Below are 19,196 nucleotides of genomic sequence, written 5' to 3' on the forward strand. Positions count from 1 at the left end.
TCACAAATGTATGTCCAAATGAAAAATGTCTAAGAACTGCAGCCACAACTACAATTTGATTTATCAAGACTTAATGTCCTCAGCCTGCATCTTGGTCTGCCAAATCTGCTGAAACATATTTTGCAGTTGGAAAGCCAAATACAGGTTTCCATTTTCTCTTTCTTCACATACAGCCTGCAACGAAGTTGGTTTTAGTTTTTTACATTCACTTTGAATATTTGAATGTTTCAACTATTTTTCTTAAAATTCACACTTGTGATACAAGTTAAGGGACTGTGAACCACATTCTTTGTACATTGACGTTTAATATCAGAATTCAAGATATTGTAAATGACATGCTTTCATTATTTTACTAGTTAAAGTTAGGTAGCACAGTGGTCATGTACTTACAAGTATAGTGAAATGAAATAAATACTCCTGGAATACTACTACAGCATGATCCAGGCAGGTTAAATGGACAGGACTGCCTTGAGGCCATGAAAGACTAGATGATGGTGTGAAACATGCAGATTTTTAACAGTTCACAGCAGATGAGAAATGTATGTTATTCACACTAAGATGGTAAAAAGATGGAACACATTTCAGAAGCATCATGTCAAGCTCTTTGAGACAAAATGCTTCCATGAGAGCAGAGGTAAAAAGTAATTATGTTCTATCTGCTTCTATTGCCTATACATTGGTAATGGAAACAAACAAACAAAAAGGGCATAATATTACTTAGGTTTCCCTTTTATGGTTCCTAATCATAGCTTTTAAGACATTTATTCTATTTTTAAAATATTTATATTGTAATGACATGAAGCAGCAGAACTGGTAAACATTAAACTTCGTAAAATTTGTAGTAAATGAGGCAAAAAAGCTTACTGTTCATTTTTAAGAGTTGTCTCAATTGCATCAATGCATACATACTTTACATTTGCATCATTTAGGTTCTGATAAAGTGTCATCCTAAGAATAATGTGTGTATTGAGAACATTCAATTTCAGAAGACTGCAAGTCTAGAAACGTACTGTATGATATGTCACATACCTGGAATTCTGACAGACTAATACCACGCATCCTACACAACCAGCTATAAAATGTGGAGGCCCCACTAAGCTTTTGAAGTTGCACCTGGCAAAAAAAAAAAAGCCTCAGGTTAAACATTATTCATTAATAAAAGGAAATACCCTGAAGGCAAGAACTTGCTACAAAACATACAAGTAGAATAGTTATATAATTTAGAATTTATTTGCCAGTTATGTTTTGAGGTAAAAATTAGCAGTGAAAATGAAAGAATGACAATGTTATGCTTATAGGAGACACACAATCCCAACCATAGTTAACATGCTTTTTCTTGCTAGAATTAGATTTTTTCTCAGTAAGATTTAGGAGCTATGTGAGATTTATTATATCTATTTCAGTTAAACACCATATTATTTGTATTCCCTAAAGGGCAAAAAATTGTCTTTTCATTTCTTGCTTTAACCAAAATCTAAAAACGTCAATATGAACAGGGGAAACCCCTCAGACTCCTTGCTTGTAGCTGTCATACAGAAAATGGGCTGAACTGGTGGACTCTAAAGGAGAGGGCAATGGTTAGAATCAAGTAGTCTTTGTGTGCATACAAGTGGAACATTATGGGCTCACAAAGAAAAAATTTATGTAAAAGAGCTACTTGTTTGATAAATTTGTTCATATTGTAAAAGCTTTCTGGGGGTATTTGAAGAATTAGGTGACAAACTCTTAACCCCGGTAGAAGCGAGAGCTTTCAGGAGGCACAGCCACCTAGCTCAGATTTTGAAGCCATCACATTATGTCAGAATCCTAGGTCTCTTCTATGGTTTTTGAAAGGACAGGTGTGGCAGACAAGTCTGAAGCAATTGCACTGCTTTCTAACTGGCCTGTCTTTTTGTTTCCTCATGATGGATAATCGCATCAGCAAATGACATAGGCTGGTAGGTAGGAAAATACATTGGAGCGAGAGCACTCCACATCCATAAGTTTGTGAGTATGCACAAGAACTTTTTGTATATTTAAAAGGCTGCAGGGATGCTGGAGCATGTGAGGTGTAAACCTGAGACGTAATCACGTGCATAGCCTGGGGAGGAAGAGAAAAGGGGGTGGGTACTTAAAAAGGGGAGTGAAGATTATTGTTCTTCCCCTTTCTCCTTGCCTCTGCTGGCCCCTCCTGACACAAGACACCAATTCTCACAGGAGCTCGCAACCCTACTTCTCCCTCCTTTCTTCACAGAGCATCCAACACAAGCAGGACAACACAGCTGGCAGAGCATCCAGGACAGCACCCTGCATATCTGCAGAGCCCCATGCTTTGGAGCATCAAGGTAAGGACACCACAAGTCCTGAAAAGAAGCTGAAAAGTCCTGGCTATGTTAGAGACTTCTCTCAGATGATCATACCCTGGCAGGTTTATTCTTGACACTGAGCTACCCTTTTGCTATGTGCTGGGAAGAGCTTGCAGGGAGATGGCAGCAGGGCAGGACTGACTTATCAGCCCTAAGCAGTCTGTGAGTCCTAGGTGTGCCTGTGAACCCAGGACAAACAAGTCCCCCTGTTTATAGGTAGCACAGCACTCTGTGCCCACAGCAGGTATGTGCATGCTGGGACAGCATCCCCAGAGGTGACTGTTGCTCTGTAGTACAACTAAAGAGTGGAGCACCATCTCAGCAAGGTGACCCTCAGTATAGAGGGTTCCTGACTGGAGAAAATAGGAGAAAACTTGATCTCACTCTGTATTTGTGTGCCAGCTCTGGACAAAGCAGGTTTTAAAAACTGTCAATTTCACTTGGTATTCGCTCTACACCCACATGGGCACAGCCAATGTTAAGGTTTCTGAAGAGTGCTGGTTTTACAAGCACTACCAGGAAGCAAGAGAGAAATGAAGTATGCTTGTAGAACGCCTGTCTCCAGTATGTGAAATGCAATAACTATATGCACTATACCTGAAAACCTCTCTAATATGTTTGTTATTCATTACATTTTTTGGAGAAGCTCTTACCTAAAAAAAAAAAATAAAAATAAAAATAAAGCCAGCTCACTTTCAGGGACTATACTGGAAAATACATCCTGTTAAGCAACTTGTCAAGCAAAACTGAACATTTTATTGTCCTTGTACTGCTCTACTACATTACTGTCTTATTTGTGTTGTTTAGGAAACAGAAACCAAATAAATCATGTTCTTCAGATTCTGGTGGCTTTTGTGGATACTTGAACAACATGAATTTTTAGCAGAAAATCTCAGTGAAGAAAAAAGATATGGACTGAGAAGACCCACAATTAAACACATTCTGTCAAACACTGTAGAAAAATATCCTAGCCCCAGTGATCAAGGTGACTGTTATTTTAAAACTTGTTTTCTTCTTGATTCCTTTACTCAGATCCACATGGCTAGCTTCTCTCTAAGACACTATTTATAGTTCACCTTGTTCTACATGTTAACGTGCTGTATTTTTGCACTACAATCTTTTCACTCCTTTCTCTCTCCTCTCCTTTTTATTTTATAAAAGGAGATTACTTGTATCTTTTTTGATTTTGTTGTGTTTTAATATGGTTGGTAGCCTGCTATTGTCACTTCAAAAATAGTAGTCTATATATTTTTATAGAAGTAGTTCAGAAAATTATTACTCTCTAGTGTACATCAGTGCAGAGCCTGCTTTTAGAATTTTATATGTCACTAGACATAAGAGTCAATTAAGTGACATAACATAGCTCTATTAAATCACATACCAGTGTCTCATTCCGCATCACTCATTTTCCTGTTGATGACTCTCATCTTTCCAGCCCCCATTTTGGTAACTAGCATGAAGACAGAACATGTGTGTAAATATCACAGCAACATTCCTCATTCTGTGACATATCCTTAGTTTCAGTTTCTTATTTCCTGGGGTGTCTGCTCTGGAGCAAATTCAACCTCTTTGTGTCCTACATTCACAAGAGTTTCACATTTGTGATCTCAGGTGTTTTCCTGAGATCACAATTTCCATAATTTAACTCTCAATTTCAAAGCTGAAAAATACATATAAGAGTAAGGATAGAATGAGATTTATTATTAAAACCCGCCACTCACTTACCTACCTATTTATTCTAGATGAAGACTGCATTCTGGAGATCGCTTTTTTACTGGACAGCTCTGAAAGTGCTAAGCATTATAATCATGAACAGCAAAAAAAATTTGTTTTAGAAGTGGTAGACCAAATGAAAGGTCTGCAGCTTAGTTCTGGACGGACCCTCAGCTGGAGGATGGCCTTACTTCAGTACAGCAGCACTGTTTCCACAGAGCAAACTTTTCATGACTGGAAAGGTCCTGAAGCATTCAAATCCCACATCGCTCCTATCACCTACATAGGTCATGGTACCTACACAACGTACGCTATTACTAACCTTACACAACTCTACATGAAAGAAGGGACTCCAGGTAGTTTGAAACTAGCTGTACTCTTCACTGATGGAGTTGACCATCCAAGAAACCCAGATATTTTTGCAGCTACAGCTGATGCTAAAAACCAAGGAATTGTATTGTTCACAATGGGAATGACCAGAGTGGCTGAGGAGGTTAGCAATGCTGCCAAGCTCCGGCTCCTGGCCAGTGTCCCAGCATCCAGATTTGTTTCCAACCTCCAGGAGAAAGGAACTGTGGAGAAAGTTCTCACAGAAATGGTACGTACACAGAAATGTCTGCAAACATTTAGAGAAATGTGAAAAAATACCTTATTCCCAATAATTTGGAATGCTTATGATATTAAAGAAATCTGTACTTTTTTACAATTCAAAGAGGCCCACATATGTGTTCACGTATCCTTATCAATAAAACCACTGTACCAAAGCACAGGTTTCTTTTTTCTCTCCACAACACTCAGGTCTTGTCTGTCAAAATGTTGAAGCCTCAACTGAATTAGACCCAAGAAGACCTGTTACAAATTATATTTTTTTCTGAGCTAATTTGATGATGACTACCAAAGAGAAATAAACTCCAAGTTAAATCTTTTCTAAGGTGGTCTTACTGTTCTCATTCTGTATGCATATTGTTAGGCACACATCAGAAACACATCTGATTTTCTCAAGTGCAGAATACATTTCATTCATACTAGGGGGCTGCTGCTATTCAGCACTTCAAAATACAGCAGTATAGTCCTTAAGTGTGTTGTCCCACCTACCTAGCTAACTCCATTGGTTTAGATCATTGTAATTGTAGCAAGTTGGGCTGGCAGTCAGTTAACAATCTGTAATAGGAAACAAAATTATTGAAGTTACTTTTTTTGTTTTTAGAAAGGAGAGATTGCTAATACGTTTCTCATTAAAGCTTAATTGTGTTTAACATGTTAGTTGCTTAATTTACATAACTGCTGAAATATTTTTTACATCTATTGATATTCTTGAGTGGGTTATGAAATTAAGTTTCTAATGCTGTTTCCAATATTTGTTTTTGCAGAAAGATCTGTCTGAGGAACAAGTAAGTTGTTTTTCCCACACAGCATTCCTGCTTAATATATCCTATAGACTTTTACTGTTGTGTGGGAACACAAAATTCAACAAAACTGATAGCATAATTGGTAAAATATGAACTCCAGCAGGATTGTCCTCAAGTATAAGTAATTTTGTATGATCACAACAAAGCTTTATTTTGCTATCCTAATTTCATTTGCTTTTTCTCCTTATTCTTGTATTTGAAAAATAACAGTGCATGAGGTTAGTGAGAATTTCCTGGTGTATCTCAGAAAGTGATCCAAACATGCAGACTTGGTGGATAAGAAAATATGACACCAAGTTGAATGCATTGCAGTTCTATCCCTTAACTAGCTTTCTGTGTCAAAGAGACAAAGAAAAGGAAGAAACCAAGGTTCCACCATTGCACTTTTCCATTTCTCCACACTGTGCTACTCTGACTGCAGGCATTGGTAGGTGTGGCCATTTTGTGGTGAATGAGGCCAACTTTCCTGCTAAAGATTTTAGTCCCACTTAAAGTACAGTTATCTCAAGCAAAGTCCAGTCTGATGAGCAGTTCAAGGAAGCTTAAATATTTCTGAGTGTTTGCAAAACTTAAAACATTCTAATTTTCACTCATTTCTATTGGTGTGTTGATTTTTCTCTGAAAAAATAAATCCTGAATTAGCAAGCCATTAAGTGTTATAACTGTAGGACACATTACTAATAATTGCGATATTCGTACAAGAATGATGCTTAAAGATTTCATTTACAGATGCTATCAAGCTGAGTGGAGGTTCATAAATAATACAACCAAAAATAAAAACGCTACTCTTCCCAAAATAAGCCCACAAGTTGTACAAATCTGTATAATTTTGAAGTCTAAGAAAAATTTAAAAAATCTCGTAACTGTGTACCACAGTGATGTCTGATTAGAACACATGACTATACAGATGAAAGAAAATGAAGATTAGAAACTTAAGTAAATGAAAGCATATAGCAATAATGTCTTTTGTGTACAGATCAAGCTAGACTATGATCTATCCTACATACATAGGAGTGCAGCAAAGCAAGAGAGGAAAAAATGGTATATATTTCCTTACTCCATTATCTAGGCTATATTTACACAGACTAGTAATCAAAACAGATCACTAATCACAGACACTCAACATGCAAATAAACTGATCTTGTGAGGCATGTGGGGGTAAAGCCATTATCAAGATGCAATCTAAGTAGTAAGAATGATACAGATTTTGGGATGGAGTATGGAGGCCACAGTTGATTTGTAAACCGTCATCAGAAAGATTTCTGAAAAACATTTAAATATAACAACTTTCTGATCATTTTTTGTGTGTTCACAGTAGCCACTCAGAAATTAACATGTTTTCTCTCTTTACTAAAGCATACTGATCTGAATTTACCATTTTCATTCATAGTGCCCCCAGGCTACCATATGTAAGTGTGAGAAGGGAGAAAGGGGCCTTCCTGGCCCTGCTGTAAGTAGTTGTCATTTCTCATTTTCCTATTGTTGAATAACTGATGTACAATATAAATCAAGATTTATTTTATTGTTGGTATTTTTTAGGAAAGTATTTGAACCCAAATCCTACAAAAATAAAAGTTAAAGCTTCAGTACACAGTCATCCATAGATCCACTGCATGGCAATGTCACAGCAGCCAGAAACATACGGAAAGATTCCATTGACATGAAATACTCCCTCTGAAAAAAGTATAGTGTGGTCTGGTGAGACCCTCCTATTAGTTAGAGAAGTTTAAAAGGCAGGAAGGAGCAACCTTCCCAAGTAGAACAATAATTCACCTGTTACAATCAGAAAACTACATCTGGTGGTGCTAAATGACCCAACTCAGTACCAGTAGTAACAGAAACAGTCTCTGAAAGCAAGAGAGACCAAGAGGCTCAAATAATAGGAACAGCCAGTTCAGACTAATGAGGAGAGTAAAACAGACAATACTGCTTTCAAAAGGGTTTATGTTTCAAATGCTACCTTTAAGTTGGACAGATTGATAAGGTATCCCTAATGTTAAACTAAGGCACCATAGCAATTCACATTCCTTACCCAAAATTGAAGAGACAGAGAGAAAGCTTGAAGCAGAACAATGGAGATCTGTCCATTGTCTTTTGACCTGCATAAATACACACTTGTTTTATCCTGCACTGTACAGCACGCTTCAATTGAAAATATAGTCAATAATGCACAAACTGTAGTCTTATTTAGTTATTATTTTGTCTTTACTTGGAGAATCCAAGTTCCTTTTAGAAAAAAATCCATGCAGGGGTCAGAAGAAAACTATATACCCACCTAACAACTTAAGTAGCCACAAAAGCATGTTATCACCTGCATTCAGAGGAGAATCAAGCTTCATTTACAACAAAGATAAAGGAGAAAATGGCTATCTATTGAGCTAGTCTTTACACTTTCAGAAATTCAATATAGATACTTAAAAATACATATACATGAAGCAAATAAATATAGAAAAATACATTGTCTATATGTTGTCAAATAAAAAGTCATTATTCTTAATGTAATTTTATTTGACAACAAAATAAGAACTTTATTTTGTTCTTTTCAGGGAAAAAAGGGTCGCACTGGGGATGATGGAACTCCAGGCCTGAAAGGAGCAAAGGTGGTCTGATTTTTCAGATTTAGAAAAAAGATTTGTTACCCTATTAATACAGAAAGACTATCTTAACAGTGCTCATGTATTTTCCATCTATGACTTTTTTTAAAACTCAGCATACTCCTCTTTGCTATAGTAATGACTAAGATCCTTTAAAACAATTAAATCTTATACCTAACATATAACCACCAGAGTGCTAGAAGAGGAAGTTGGCATGCTTCCATTGTGCTAGCTACTCAGCTTGCCCAGAAAACATTTCTTCTGTTTTCACTGATCCTGATTTTGGATTATTCATAGGGGGAACCAGGCCTTAGTGGAATTCCAGGACAAGATGGAATAGAGGTAAAAAAAATTAAAAAACTCCTTTTTGGCCACTGAGCAGTATTAATTTACTTCAAAACAAAAAATAACGCATGAAAAAGACTTTCAGAATAACACAGAATTCTACCTTACCATTAATGATTCATTAACACCAGAAGAACTGAAAACACTATGATTGCTAAAATGAAGTGAATGTGCCTTTCTATAAGAGTAAACTAGAAAAATAATATTTAATAATACATAGGCACCCTAGAGAGTGAGAAAATCTTTGATATAATAACCTAAGAACATTACAGAAATTAATGCTTTGCCTACACCTTTACAGATCTGTTTCACTTTTGCATTTGGCAAACACAGGTTCTAATGTCCCTAACTCTGAATTTATTCACATATGAATTACTCTGCTTTGTTCATTCTTGTTTAATCAGTATATATTTATTATTTTGTGACTTTTTTTCTTGTTTTCTTGATTTAGAATGCTGCTTACTATGATGAAAGCATGAACTCCAGTTGATCTGCTTTTATATAATCAAAATCACAGACTTAAGTAATAGTTCCAGAAGATTTGTCCATGCGTATAAAAGCATCTATCATGACCAATAAGTACAGTATTTACAGTCATGTTGTAATGTTTACTAAAGCTCCTGTATTCGTTCATTAGAAGCTGAGATACTGTATTTCTAGAGGCTACAAACTACTAACAGTCTCATTTGGTCATGTATCCTTACAAACTGCTTTACTTTTTTCTTTTCCTAGGGAAAAGCTGGGTACAAAGGAGAAAAGGTACTTACTTTCAGTAAAAAAAAAAATTCTGAATATGTATTAGAATTTGAGGCTACTATTAGCTATGCTCATTGCTACAGTTCTAGTAAATATTAGTGATGAACAATGACATCTGTACACTCAGTAAGCGAACAGAGATTAAGCTAAGCAGGATTACAACAATAGAAAGATAATAAATGAAAAATGCTCACCAATATCATAAGCTTGCAATAAACTTCACAAGGAGCAACATCCAGAAAGAGATCTTTCCCCTAAGGGGCTCAGCCCTTAAATGGGATCTAGGAGAGGTGCAGCCAGGCTTCACCCCTTTTGGTAGCACAGCTGAATTGCCTTCACCTGTGCTCCTGCGGCTGACTCATTGCTTGCCTCAGGTGGTCAATCAGAGGTTCCAGCTGTGATCAACAGTTCCTACACAACATCTCCTTACCAGGTATTGCACAAGCTCTCATTGAGTATGTTTCCCTTCCCTTACAGCACAATTGCTACCGTATGTCATGAAGATAATAGCGTTATACATTATGCAATAACAGGTCATTTTCACCTTAAGTGCTGAGTGAATAAGGATGCATATGGAGCTTTGAGTCGTGGCCTGAACCACTGATTGATCATCTGAGGCAAGGACTGGATCAGCCTTGGGAGCACAGCTGAAGGCAATTCAGCTGTGGTGACCAGCAGGGGTGGAACCTGGCTCCACCACTCTAAGACCCCATTTAAGGGCTGACTGCTGCTAGGGAAGGATCTCTTTTTAGAGTTTTCTCTTTTGTGGGGCTTTTCATTGTGAGTCTGAATTTTGGGAATGGGTGAGCCTTCTTTTCCTGTTTGTTCCTTTGCTACCTCGCTATGGTACTCTATCCAAATGTACTTTGTTGACTGTTCAGGATGATATGCTCAATATGCATCATAAATATCTCCATTTTTTTAAGGGTGAAAGAGGTGAATGTGGAATCCCAGGGATAAAAGGAGACAGAGTAAGTAGCCGTGAAATTGTTAGGCTTCTTGGAAATAGCTGAAATGTAGGAAAACTACAGTTCCCTGAACAACCATAATGATAGAAGTAAGGCAAATGTTATTTCTTAAGCTGAAGAAATTTAAAAATTTCAGTTTTTAAAGCTGAAGTGAGTAAGGATACCACTTCCAGTAACTTCCTCATTTCTTTCTATATTTCACTGAGATGACTCTTAAGGCCCAACCCTGATCTTGCTTGTAATAGCAGTAGAATTCTAATTGACTTTAGTGGGCAGGAGAAGTCAGTATTCAGAGAAGTATTTAGAGGCAATAAGAGGTGAAAATGAAACACAGATTTGTAACTCCAACATTACTCTTTAATGTTGGTGTGTAATTCTTCCTCTGAATTATGGTTTTTGTAGTCCATTTAAAAGATACTTTGTCTCTATTTGCTATTGGCTACTGAGCCTCTCCTGATTTTTTTTTTTAATTTTAGTGATATGAGATCTGAATCAAGTACCTTAATAAAGTTGCATAAGTGATTTTGACTAAATTTAAATATGTGTCCTTTTTTTCCCCCCCACTTTTCTTTCAGGGTCCTGAAGGTCCAGTTGGCCCCAAAGGTGCAAGAGGACTGCAGGTAAAATGAAAAGATAAACATTAAAAAAAAAATTATGAAGCTATAAAAACAAGATGGCCTTGTTACCTAGGGTCCCAAGCTCTGAAATAATACCATGACACAACTTTCATGGAATTCTTGAGCCACTTGAGTTCAAGGCATACAAAATTGTATTAAACAGCAGCATAAACAAGAATTTGGAGGAGCACTCTAGACAACTAAATTACTCCTACAATAAATTTCATCTCAAAGATCACAGCAAACATAGCTCTGTTAAAATTAAAATCACTCATTTCCCATTCACGGTGTCTATTAAACTATCTTGCAGAGGTATGTAGAAACACTTTATTCTCTTTTCCTCTCAATATTGTGACTGAAGGCTGAGAAATTTAGCCCATAATAGATACTTCAGTAGATTTGACTATAGATTACCTTTTATTATATTGAAATAAAGGGACAACCAAAATTTCTCCCCAACACCTCAAGTAGCTGAATCTGTATGTGCACCTGAAAGCGTAAATTCTGTTCTGAACTGCTCCTAACTTGTATTTTCACATAGGCTATAACTAATTAGAGACTTTTTCAAACTTCCATCATTCTGAAACCTTGAAAAATCTCATTGAAGCTGCACCTGTTTTAATAGGGTCCACAAGGACAATCTGGAGATCAGGGGCCTGAAGGCCTGCCAGGATCAAAGGCAAGAATTGTATTTATTTCTCCTCTTTATTGATATGAAAATGTGTCAATGCAACCTCTACTATTTTTGTGGAGAATGCAGTTGAATGTGATGTTGCATATACTCTGCATTCTAAGAGGTTACTAAGGAAGCTATTTGCTCTTTACATTGTGTTCAGATCCAAATCAAGTTCTGTTCTGTCACAAACAGACAAAACACAGCAGCATTACAAAATAAAATGTAGTAGCAGTGCAGTATCACATTTGTTCAGTTTTCAATTTACAAGTATTTTTTCCATAAGTGCAAAGCAGGAATTCTGTTTGGGATCTCTAATACAAACTGTTATTGAAACTGCACACTCCCAGAAAATAATTTAGTAGTTGACAATTATTAGTCCTGTCTACTGATATTTAGCAGAAGATATCTGAAAGTCAGTAGGATTAATACAACTCAGGACATAGTCTTGTAGTGGGCCTTCTGGAGGTGGGCTGCAGAAATCACCCAGTGCTTACTGTAAGATCCAGTCCCCTCTGTAAACAACAGAACTTTTTTTCTGTTCATCTTAAAACCATATTATAAATATCTACTAAATCATTGAGATTTGCTTGGTGTACTTCCTATTTTTCCTCCTTGGAAATTTTCATGCAGTTATTCTGTGATGATGTGATATCTGTCATTCTAGTTTAACAAAAAGCACAGACATCACAGGATATTACAGACAATTACTGGGTCCATTTTAAGTTCATTAAGAGAGATTAGAGACATGCTTTGCTTCTCAGAAAAAAAGTAAATCAGTCAAGGCTGATGGATTCTCCAGCTACTGAAGAAGAATGTGGAGAAAAACTGGAAAATGAATGCCATTCTTTGTTTTAAAATTAAATATCACATTACCTGATAATGCAAAATGCACCAATTTTTGTGCTACTTAGCTCTACCTCTACTTTTATCTCTTTTGCTATCTCCTTTTGCACCATGTTTAGAGTGCCTACTGGCCTACGGTTAATCGTATACTAGCTAGATGTGAATGAAAACCATTTTATCACACATGAAACAAAACATTTGTCCATTTCTGGCTGGCATCACTTTGTACAGAAAATATGTATGCTCTTAATAAAGGGAATTTTGAACAGTGAAAGAGCGAAGATGAAGCAATAGGTAAGATGATACCGTTTGGTTGAAATTCAGGATATGCAAAAAACAAATTTCAAAATCTGTTCTTTTACAACAAACAGTTAAACCAATTTCCTTAGATTCTAACTTTTATGCAGGACTGTTTATTTTTCCATTCTTTTGAAAGGGTGAAAGAGGTCTTCCTGGACCACCTGGCTTGCCTGGAGAGACTGGAATAGGACTGCCAGGCCCAAAGGTACAAGCAGGTGTCTTCCATATTAATAGTATTATAGGCTAAGAACAAAGACTGAGACAGCTGAGATAATGTATTTTATGGTATATGAGAAACTTCAAGCCCCCGAATGATTTTTTTCATAGTACTGTAGAAGTAGAACGAAACTGTCCTCTAATGCAGTGAAATGCACCAATTCAGTGTCTGTTGGGCTGTGCAAATCTGAGGATACTCAGATGTTCTCTGCCACTCCTATATTCAACTACACCGAATATTGCAAGCACAGAATATGCAATGAGTATTTATGTGCCACATGTACAAATAACTAAATAAGGCATTTTCAAAATATATCTGTTTGAAGGGCGACACTGGTTTGACAGGAAGACCAGGCCCAGTTGGCCCACCTGGAGTTGGTGAGCCAGGAGTTCTGGTATGTCTGTTTCTTATTTGGAGAGGGGGAAGTGGGAAAGAAAGGAAGACTTCTCAGTGCTTTCATAATTTAAGAGATATATGTAGTTTAAATGATACTCTTCTTCCTTCAACTAGCTCCCTCTATCATACATAGTATTTTGTCTGACTTTAAATTTCCTCAGTAAACTGTAATGTTTCAAATTCCTTGACTTTTCTAATTGTCTTAGTCTCCAAACTATGATAAATAGCACCTTATGCAAAACAAGACAAATACTTTAATAAATCTGTCCAGAGAGATTAAAATCCATGTCTTACATTTTTCTGACTTTTTCAATAACAGCACAGAGGAAAGAGCTGCTCTGTGGGAGAACAGGAGCCTGTGATGTGCACCTTTGTTAGCCATGGCACCTGTACTAACGTGATAAGAAAAACTGTTTTTTTTTTTAAGTTCACATTTTTAAGAAAATCTACTTGCAAATATGCTTGTCACAAAAGTGTTCTATTTATGCCATGCAGTTAGCTTTGCCTTAAAACGAGACATAATTCTGAAGCTGCATACAGAACTATTTTCAAGCCTATTTACTGCAGAGTACGCAAGACTAACTTACTGCCATTCTGTGATGTATGTGCAGTCTCAAGGAGTAAAACAAAAGCAAAACAGATTCAGGAAAGCATTGTGAAGTAGGTGGAATACATGCAGGTTTTGAACTGCACTTAATAAAGAAGTTTGGTTATCTTACTTGCCCCTTGTGTTCCTATGAGCTCTGCTTTCAGAAAGAGAAAAAGCATGCTATTGTTCTTTCCACCGACTGCCATTAAATCTCTGTATGGATAGATTTTCCTCAGTTTCATTCTGCATGGCTTTAATGCGGTTCCCCTTCTCTTGTGATTATACTGATACATTAATAAAGATTAGTAACAATTTGCAAACTGAAGTTTAGAGAGTAAAAACTTAAAAAAAAAAAAAAAAAAAAAAAAAAATCACTACTACATACTGTGATTAATAAGTAACTAGAAAAGTAATACTGTCTGCCTTGTTATTGCTGCAGGCCAAAATGCTCATCACTGACTCATTGTGAATATTATATTACTCTATTTTTAACAAGTTATAACTACATACAAACATCTAAAGACATGCTTATAGCCTACAATGACATAGCATGTGCTGCTCTTGATTTGCCTGATTAACATATTTTGACCATTTTATACTTACGTTAACAGGGGCCTCAAGGACCACAAGGTGTACAAGGGGAACGGGGTTTACCAGGAGAAGGGCTTCCAGGAGCAAAGGTAACTGCAGTTGAAGTACTCTAGGAGCAGAGCATCACTGCTACGTGAGTACATGCCAAAACAAGTTCACAGCAGACTAAAGAACCTGATAAATTAGCTTTTAAATAAATAATAAAATGTGGCTTCAATTAAAATTTCAGAATTCAGTTGGTCTAAACAAAATATCAAGGCAGAGATATCAGCCTTAGTGGTCCAAGAGGCTATTTAATTCCCCTTAAACTTTATTTGCAGAACCTAAGCCTAGGAAGAAGCTATAGTTGTAAAAGAGCTTCTAGTACGTGACTTTACATGAATTATTATAAAAGTGATTCCTTAGATGAAAATTTCACCTTTTGGTTGCTTTTTTTTTTTTTTTTTCCTACATCCTTATATACAGGGACCCTTGTTCTCACTAATGACAGGCTGCTAAGCTCAAATACCTCAGCCACTGGCTAATGTGTTTTAGCAAATGGCTGGATTCAGTTTGTGGGTAAAAAACAAAACTGCTGTTGCTGTTTTTCAGATACAGTGGAAGGTAATGACAATAGTAGTTGCACATGGATGGACACTAGATACACTGCGAGCTGCTTTTGCTGTCTGCTGAAAACCAGCAGTCTTGGCTGTCATTTTGACTTTTGGTTACAAGCGGCAGGGCTGTTGTGAAACATACTCTCAAGGCCTTTTATGTGGTTTTGACTTGAGCAATACTTCAAGTGGAACTCATTTCTTAACTGTTTCCCTGGGAAATACACTAGTTGAGTGTTTATTATAGTGGGAAAAAAAAAAAGATTATAAAGTAGTAAACTTCACTACATTGTACAAAAGCCTTCTGGTGGGCTTGTTAACAGTAACGTGGTGGTGAGTTCTTTTGCTTTGCACACAATACTGTACTCAGCTGGGTTAAAATCTGACTACTGCTAGCATCTCTTAAAATATGATGCAGTACTTATTTTATGATGAATTATATCAATTGCCTAGCCTCATTGTTGATGGCTTATTTTCACTTAACAGGTCTTATCCATGAAAACATAATTTGAAGAAAGTATATTTAGAAATCACTGCATTGCTGCTGAAATATCAATTCATGTGGGGAGAAACAGTGCAACTAACAAGTAGTGCACAGCAACAATGCGCAGCGGGAACAATTATGGAATAATGCATAATCTTACTGAAACTATTGAGCACTTGACTTAAGCAGAATAAAGTAGCCAAAGGGGAGTTCTGCCAGTATTACTGGAACACTTGATATGGAAAAAAAAAAAAAAGCACAGTTTTGACTGCCAAATCTGACCTGAAGACAAGCATGTATAAACAGAGTCTATACATGTATCTCTAATTCTATTTATGGCTGCCAAGTCAGATCTACAGTTTAAAATGCATTTTAAGCAGGCGATTTCTTAATTTAAAGCAAATTGTACAGTTGCTTTCTTTCAGTAGAATGTTTTTGCTAGAAACTCAGAACACAGTTCAGTGAAATGAGAAATATAAGCAAGTGTTCCAAACCATCAGGTTAAGGAATGTTCTTTTAAGCAAAAGTTCACGTGATGTTTTTTAGTCAAAAGTAAAAAGGTTGAAACTGGTTGAAAGGGGGAGAAAAAGCCCATCTGGGGCATAGGTTCATTGCCTTGGGTGATTCTGAAGCTATTTGCACAACCTAATGATCTGTCTCTACATGTTGTATTAACAGAAATACAAGAAATTGCAGTATTTTTTTCCTTACTAATCTACGTTTTCCCGAAGACTGCTGTACTATAAATGAATGTTTAGAAGGACAATTATATTTATATATATGCATTTCTATGAAAATGCAACTTGGTCTGGTCTTTATTCTGGAAAAATTTTTAGATCTAGATCCTCACTGCCACACTTGAATAAGAATAATCCATGAGAAATTAGAGGAATCAATTTAGACTCAGAACTCAGTCCTGCTGACATTCAAATCACCTGTGGCTTTGCCATTGATTTGAAGGGAAGCAGAACAGGACTCAGAACAATCAAAGACTAAAAAGATTTAAAAAAAAAAAAAAAAATTTAAAAAAAGCTTGTTCAGCTCTTCCATCAATAATTTCAAACAGCAGAGCAAGCTCATTTGAAAAGATGATCTCTTTGGTATCCTAGAAAACAAATCCAGAAACTACTTTCTGGTCCTTTTCATTTTGACTTTTGAGATGACATAGAAAACAGTGTCTCTAGTTACTTCAGAGAGAACAGCTGTGTTTTTCTATAGCTAACATATTATTTTTTCATGTAGGGAGACCGTGGTTTTGATGGACCAAAAGGCCCTCGTGGGCTTCCAGGAATTAGCATAAAAGGTGAGAAGGTGAGTAGTACATACACAAAGGGATTTGCAAAGTGCCAATAAATCTACACAATACAGCCTTGATATTCACTACAAACAGTGCAGGGAGGCAAGTCACTCAAAAAAGGCCCTATACAACAAACTTATGCTCAGTAAGTTCTCCTGACCTTTCTGAATGTGTCTTCGTATTAAAATAGAAATGTTAACGAAAAACTGATTCTCTTCAAAAGTTAAGGTTTAGAATGGGAAAAAATGACTATCAGTTGGTAGCAGCCACAGAGTCAGGAGGGAATAAGTGTATATATGTAAGATATAAGGTCACGTCCTCAGCTTTGCTGATTTAAGGAGTTAAGTCAACGTGAGTATCATGGGAACTGTCTCAGATTGTTTCTGTATCTTTATGCAACTAATCAACTGCACTTTGCCAGGGTGAATTTGGTCCACCTGGTTTACCTGGACCAATAGGATTACCTGGAATTGGAATCCAAGGAGAGAAGGTATGGTCTTCTCTTTCCCCTCACTCCACAGCTAAATGTCTAATAACAGAATATTGTTTATTTTTAGGAAGTAATTAGATAATATTTTCAGGGAGTGGAAGGCCCCAAAGGACCTCCGGGCTCTAGAGGGTTACCAGGACAGGGACTACCTGGACCAAAGGTTAGAGAATTTTATGAAGTAAAAAGCCTTTCTTGTGTTCTCTGAATAAGAAGTGGTCTGTCTCTATCTATATGCTTGTTGAAGGGCTCAACATCTAACTTAGTTGCAGGAAATTACTTCCTTTATTAACATTATTAAACTGTACAGCAGTTCCCACTCCACTGAAAAGCCCTAATGAACCTATGACATAACTCTGTTTTGTCTTAGCTTGTCACAAAATCTTTTGAGGTACCAAATATCAGCCAGTAAACTACTTTTTCTGGTATTTTTCCACAGCAAGAGAGGTCTTATCTGGTCTTGCAATTTCATCATGTTGTAGGCGGTGCAGTAAATCAATTCCAAAAAGTTATGCACTAGACATAAAAGAATATCAACATTTCAAGAATCTTTTATTCTCAGTGCAGTGTTTATTTTCCAGGAGAAAAAAAAAAAAATATATATATATATAGCTTAGATATTAGCTGCCTTGTTAATTCTGCTGCCTGTTTTCTCACCTGATTTTGTGAATTTACTATATCTAGGAGTTAAGAATGGTCCAAGATTAGATGAAGATCACAACTGATGAAGGAAAACTGTCACAGTAATCTAGCCTTGACTAATTTGCACAATCCAGAACTGTTAATAGAAGAGTTCAACCTTAAAGTGTTTGGAATGGAGATTCAGAGTGATTTTCTGAAAAGAAGCATAAGATAAAGTTTTGAATGCCTGCAGGCTATTTAAGAATAGTATAAAGAACTGAAGGTGCAAAGTGGGTCTAAGATCCACACCAGGTAAAGCATTTTGGAGCATCAGAGAGCATTGCCTCTTTCACAGAATCACAAGGTTGAAAGGGAACTCAAGGATTATGAATCTCCAACCCCCTGCCACATGCAGGACCATCAACCTCCCCATTTAATACTAGACCAGCAGACCAGGGCCCTATCCATCTGACCTTGAACACCTCCAGGGACGGGGCATTCGCAACCTCTCTGGGCAGCATGTTCCAGCACCTCACCACTCTCTGTGTAAAGAATTTCCCCCTGACATCCAACCTAAATCTCCCCTCCTCAACTTAAAACCATTTCCCCTCGTCCTGCAGTTATCAACCCTTTCAAAGAGTTGATTCCACTCTTCTTTGTAGGTTCCCTTTAGGTATTAAAAGGCTGCAATGAGGCCCCCTGCAGCCTTCTTTTCTCCAGGCTGAACAAGCCCAGCTCCCTCAGCCTGTCTTCATAGGCGAGGTGCTCCAGTCTTCTGATCATCTTTGTGGCCCTCCTCTGGACCCTCTCCAACAGCTCCCTGTCTTTTTTGTATTGGGGGCTCCAGACCTGGACGCAGTATTCCAGATAATAAGAGCAAGGTAGAGAGGGACAATCACCTCCCTGCCCCTGCTGGCCACCCCTCTTTTGATGGAGCCCAGGATACCATTTGCCTTCCAAGCCGCAACTGCTGGCTCATGTTAAGTTTTTCATCCATCAAGACCCCCAGGTCCTTCTCCACAGGGCTGCTCTCAAGGACCGCTCCTTCCAGTCTGTATGGATGTCTGGGATTCCTCCAGCCCAAGTGCAAAACTCTGCACTTTGCCATGTTGTACCTCATCAGGTTCACCCGAGCCCACCTTTCTAGCCTGTCGAGGTCCCTCTGAATGACATCCCTTGCTTCAACCGTGTCAACCGCATCACTCAGCTTGGTGTCGTCAGCAAACTTGCTGAGGGTGCATTTGATTCTGTCATCAACGTCACTGAGAAAGATGTTAAAGAGCACCGGTCAGAAGGCAGACCCCTGGGGGATGCGGCTTGTTACCAGCCTCCACCTGGACGTAGAGCCATTGATG

At 37.4% G+C, this 19,196-nt stretch overlaps 2 protein-coding genes across 2 annotated transcripts in view; one reads left to right on the top strand and one right to left on the bottom strand.

Annotated features, from left to right (window-relative positions):
- The window catches only part of LRP2 (LDL receptor related protein 2), a 134,774-nt gene extending 125,379 nt beyond the window's left edge, over positions 1-9,395 (bottom strand). The window contains exons 1-2 of the mRNA XM_052674942.1: positions 9,357-9,395; positions 1,030-1,113 (exon numbers count right to left, since the gene is read on the bottom strand). The gene's annotated coding sequence lies outside the window, so the exon portion shown is untranslated. The remainder of the gene's footprint in view (positions 1-1,029; positions 1,114-9,356) is intronic.
- LOC128076810 (collagen alpha-1(XXVIII) chain-like) overlaps positions 4,180-19,196 on the top strand; it is a 30,951-nt gene continuing 15,934 nt past the window's right edge. Inside the window, exons 1-15 of the mRNA XM_052675016.1 lie at positions 4,180-4,656; positions 5,429-5,449; positions 6,858-6,917; positions 8,014-8,067; positions 8,359-8,403; positions 9,139-9,165; positions 10,089-10,133; positions 10,706-10,750; positions 11,373-11,426; positions 12,703-12,771; positions 13,109-13,177; positions 14,380-14,448; positions 16,679-16,747; positions 17,155-17,223; positions 17,315-17,383. Of these exons, the coding sequence (XP_052530976.1) occupies positions 4,195-4,656; positions 5,429-5,449; positions 6,858-6,917; positions 8,014-8,067; positions 8,359-8,403; positions 9,139-9,165; positions 10,089-10,133; positions 10,706-10,750; positions 11,373-11,426; positions 12,703-12,771; positions 13,109-13,177; positions 14,380-14,448; positions 16,679-16,747; positions 17,155-17,223; positions 17,315-17,383 (1,227 nt within the window). The 5' untranslated portion in view covers positions 4,180-4,194. The remainder of the gene's footprint in view (positions 4,657-5,428; positions 5,450-6,857; positions 6,918-8,013; positions 8,068-8,358; positions 8,404-9,138; positions 9,166-10,088; positions 10,134-10,705; positions 10,751-11,372; positions 11,427-12,702; positions 12,772-13,108; positions 13,178-14,379; positions 14,449-16,678; positions 16,748-17,154; positions 17,224-17,314; positions 17,384-19,196) is intronic.

The sequence above is a fragment of the Tympanuchus pallidicinctus genome, unplaced genomic scaffold (assembly GCF_026119805.1).
Source record: "Tympanuchus pallidicinctus isolate F22 unplaced genomic scaffold, pur_lepc_1.0 scaffold15, whole genome shotgun sequence".
Taxonomy (NCBI): domain Eukaryota; kingdom Metazoa; phylum Chordata; class Aves; order Galliformes; family Phasianidae; genus Tympanuchus; species Tympanuchus pallidicinctus.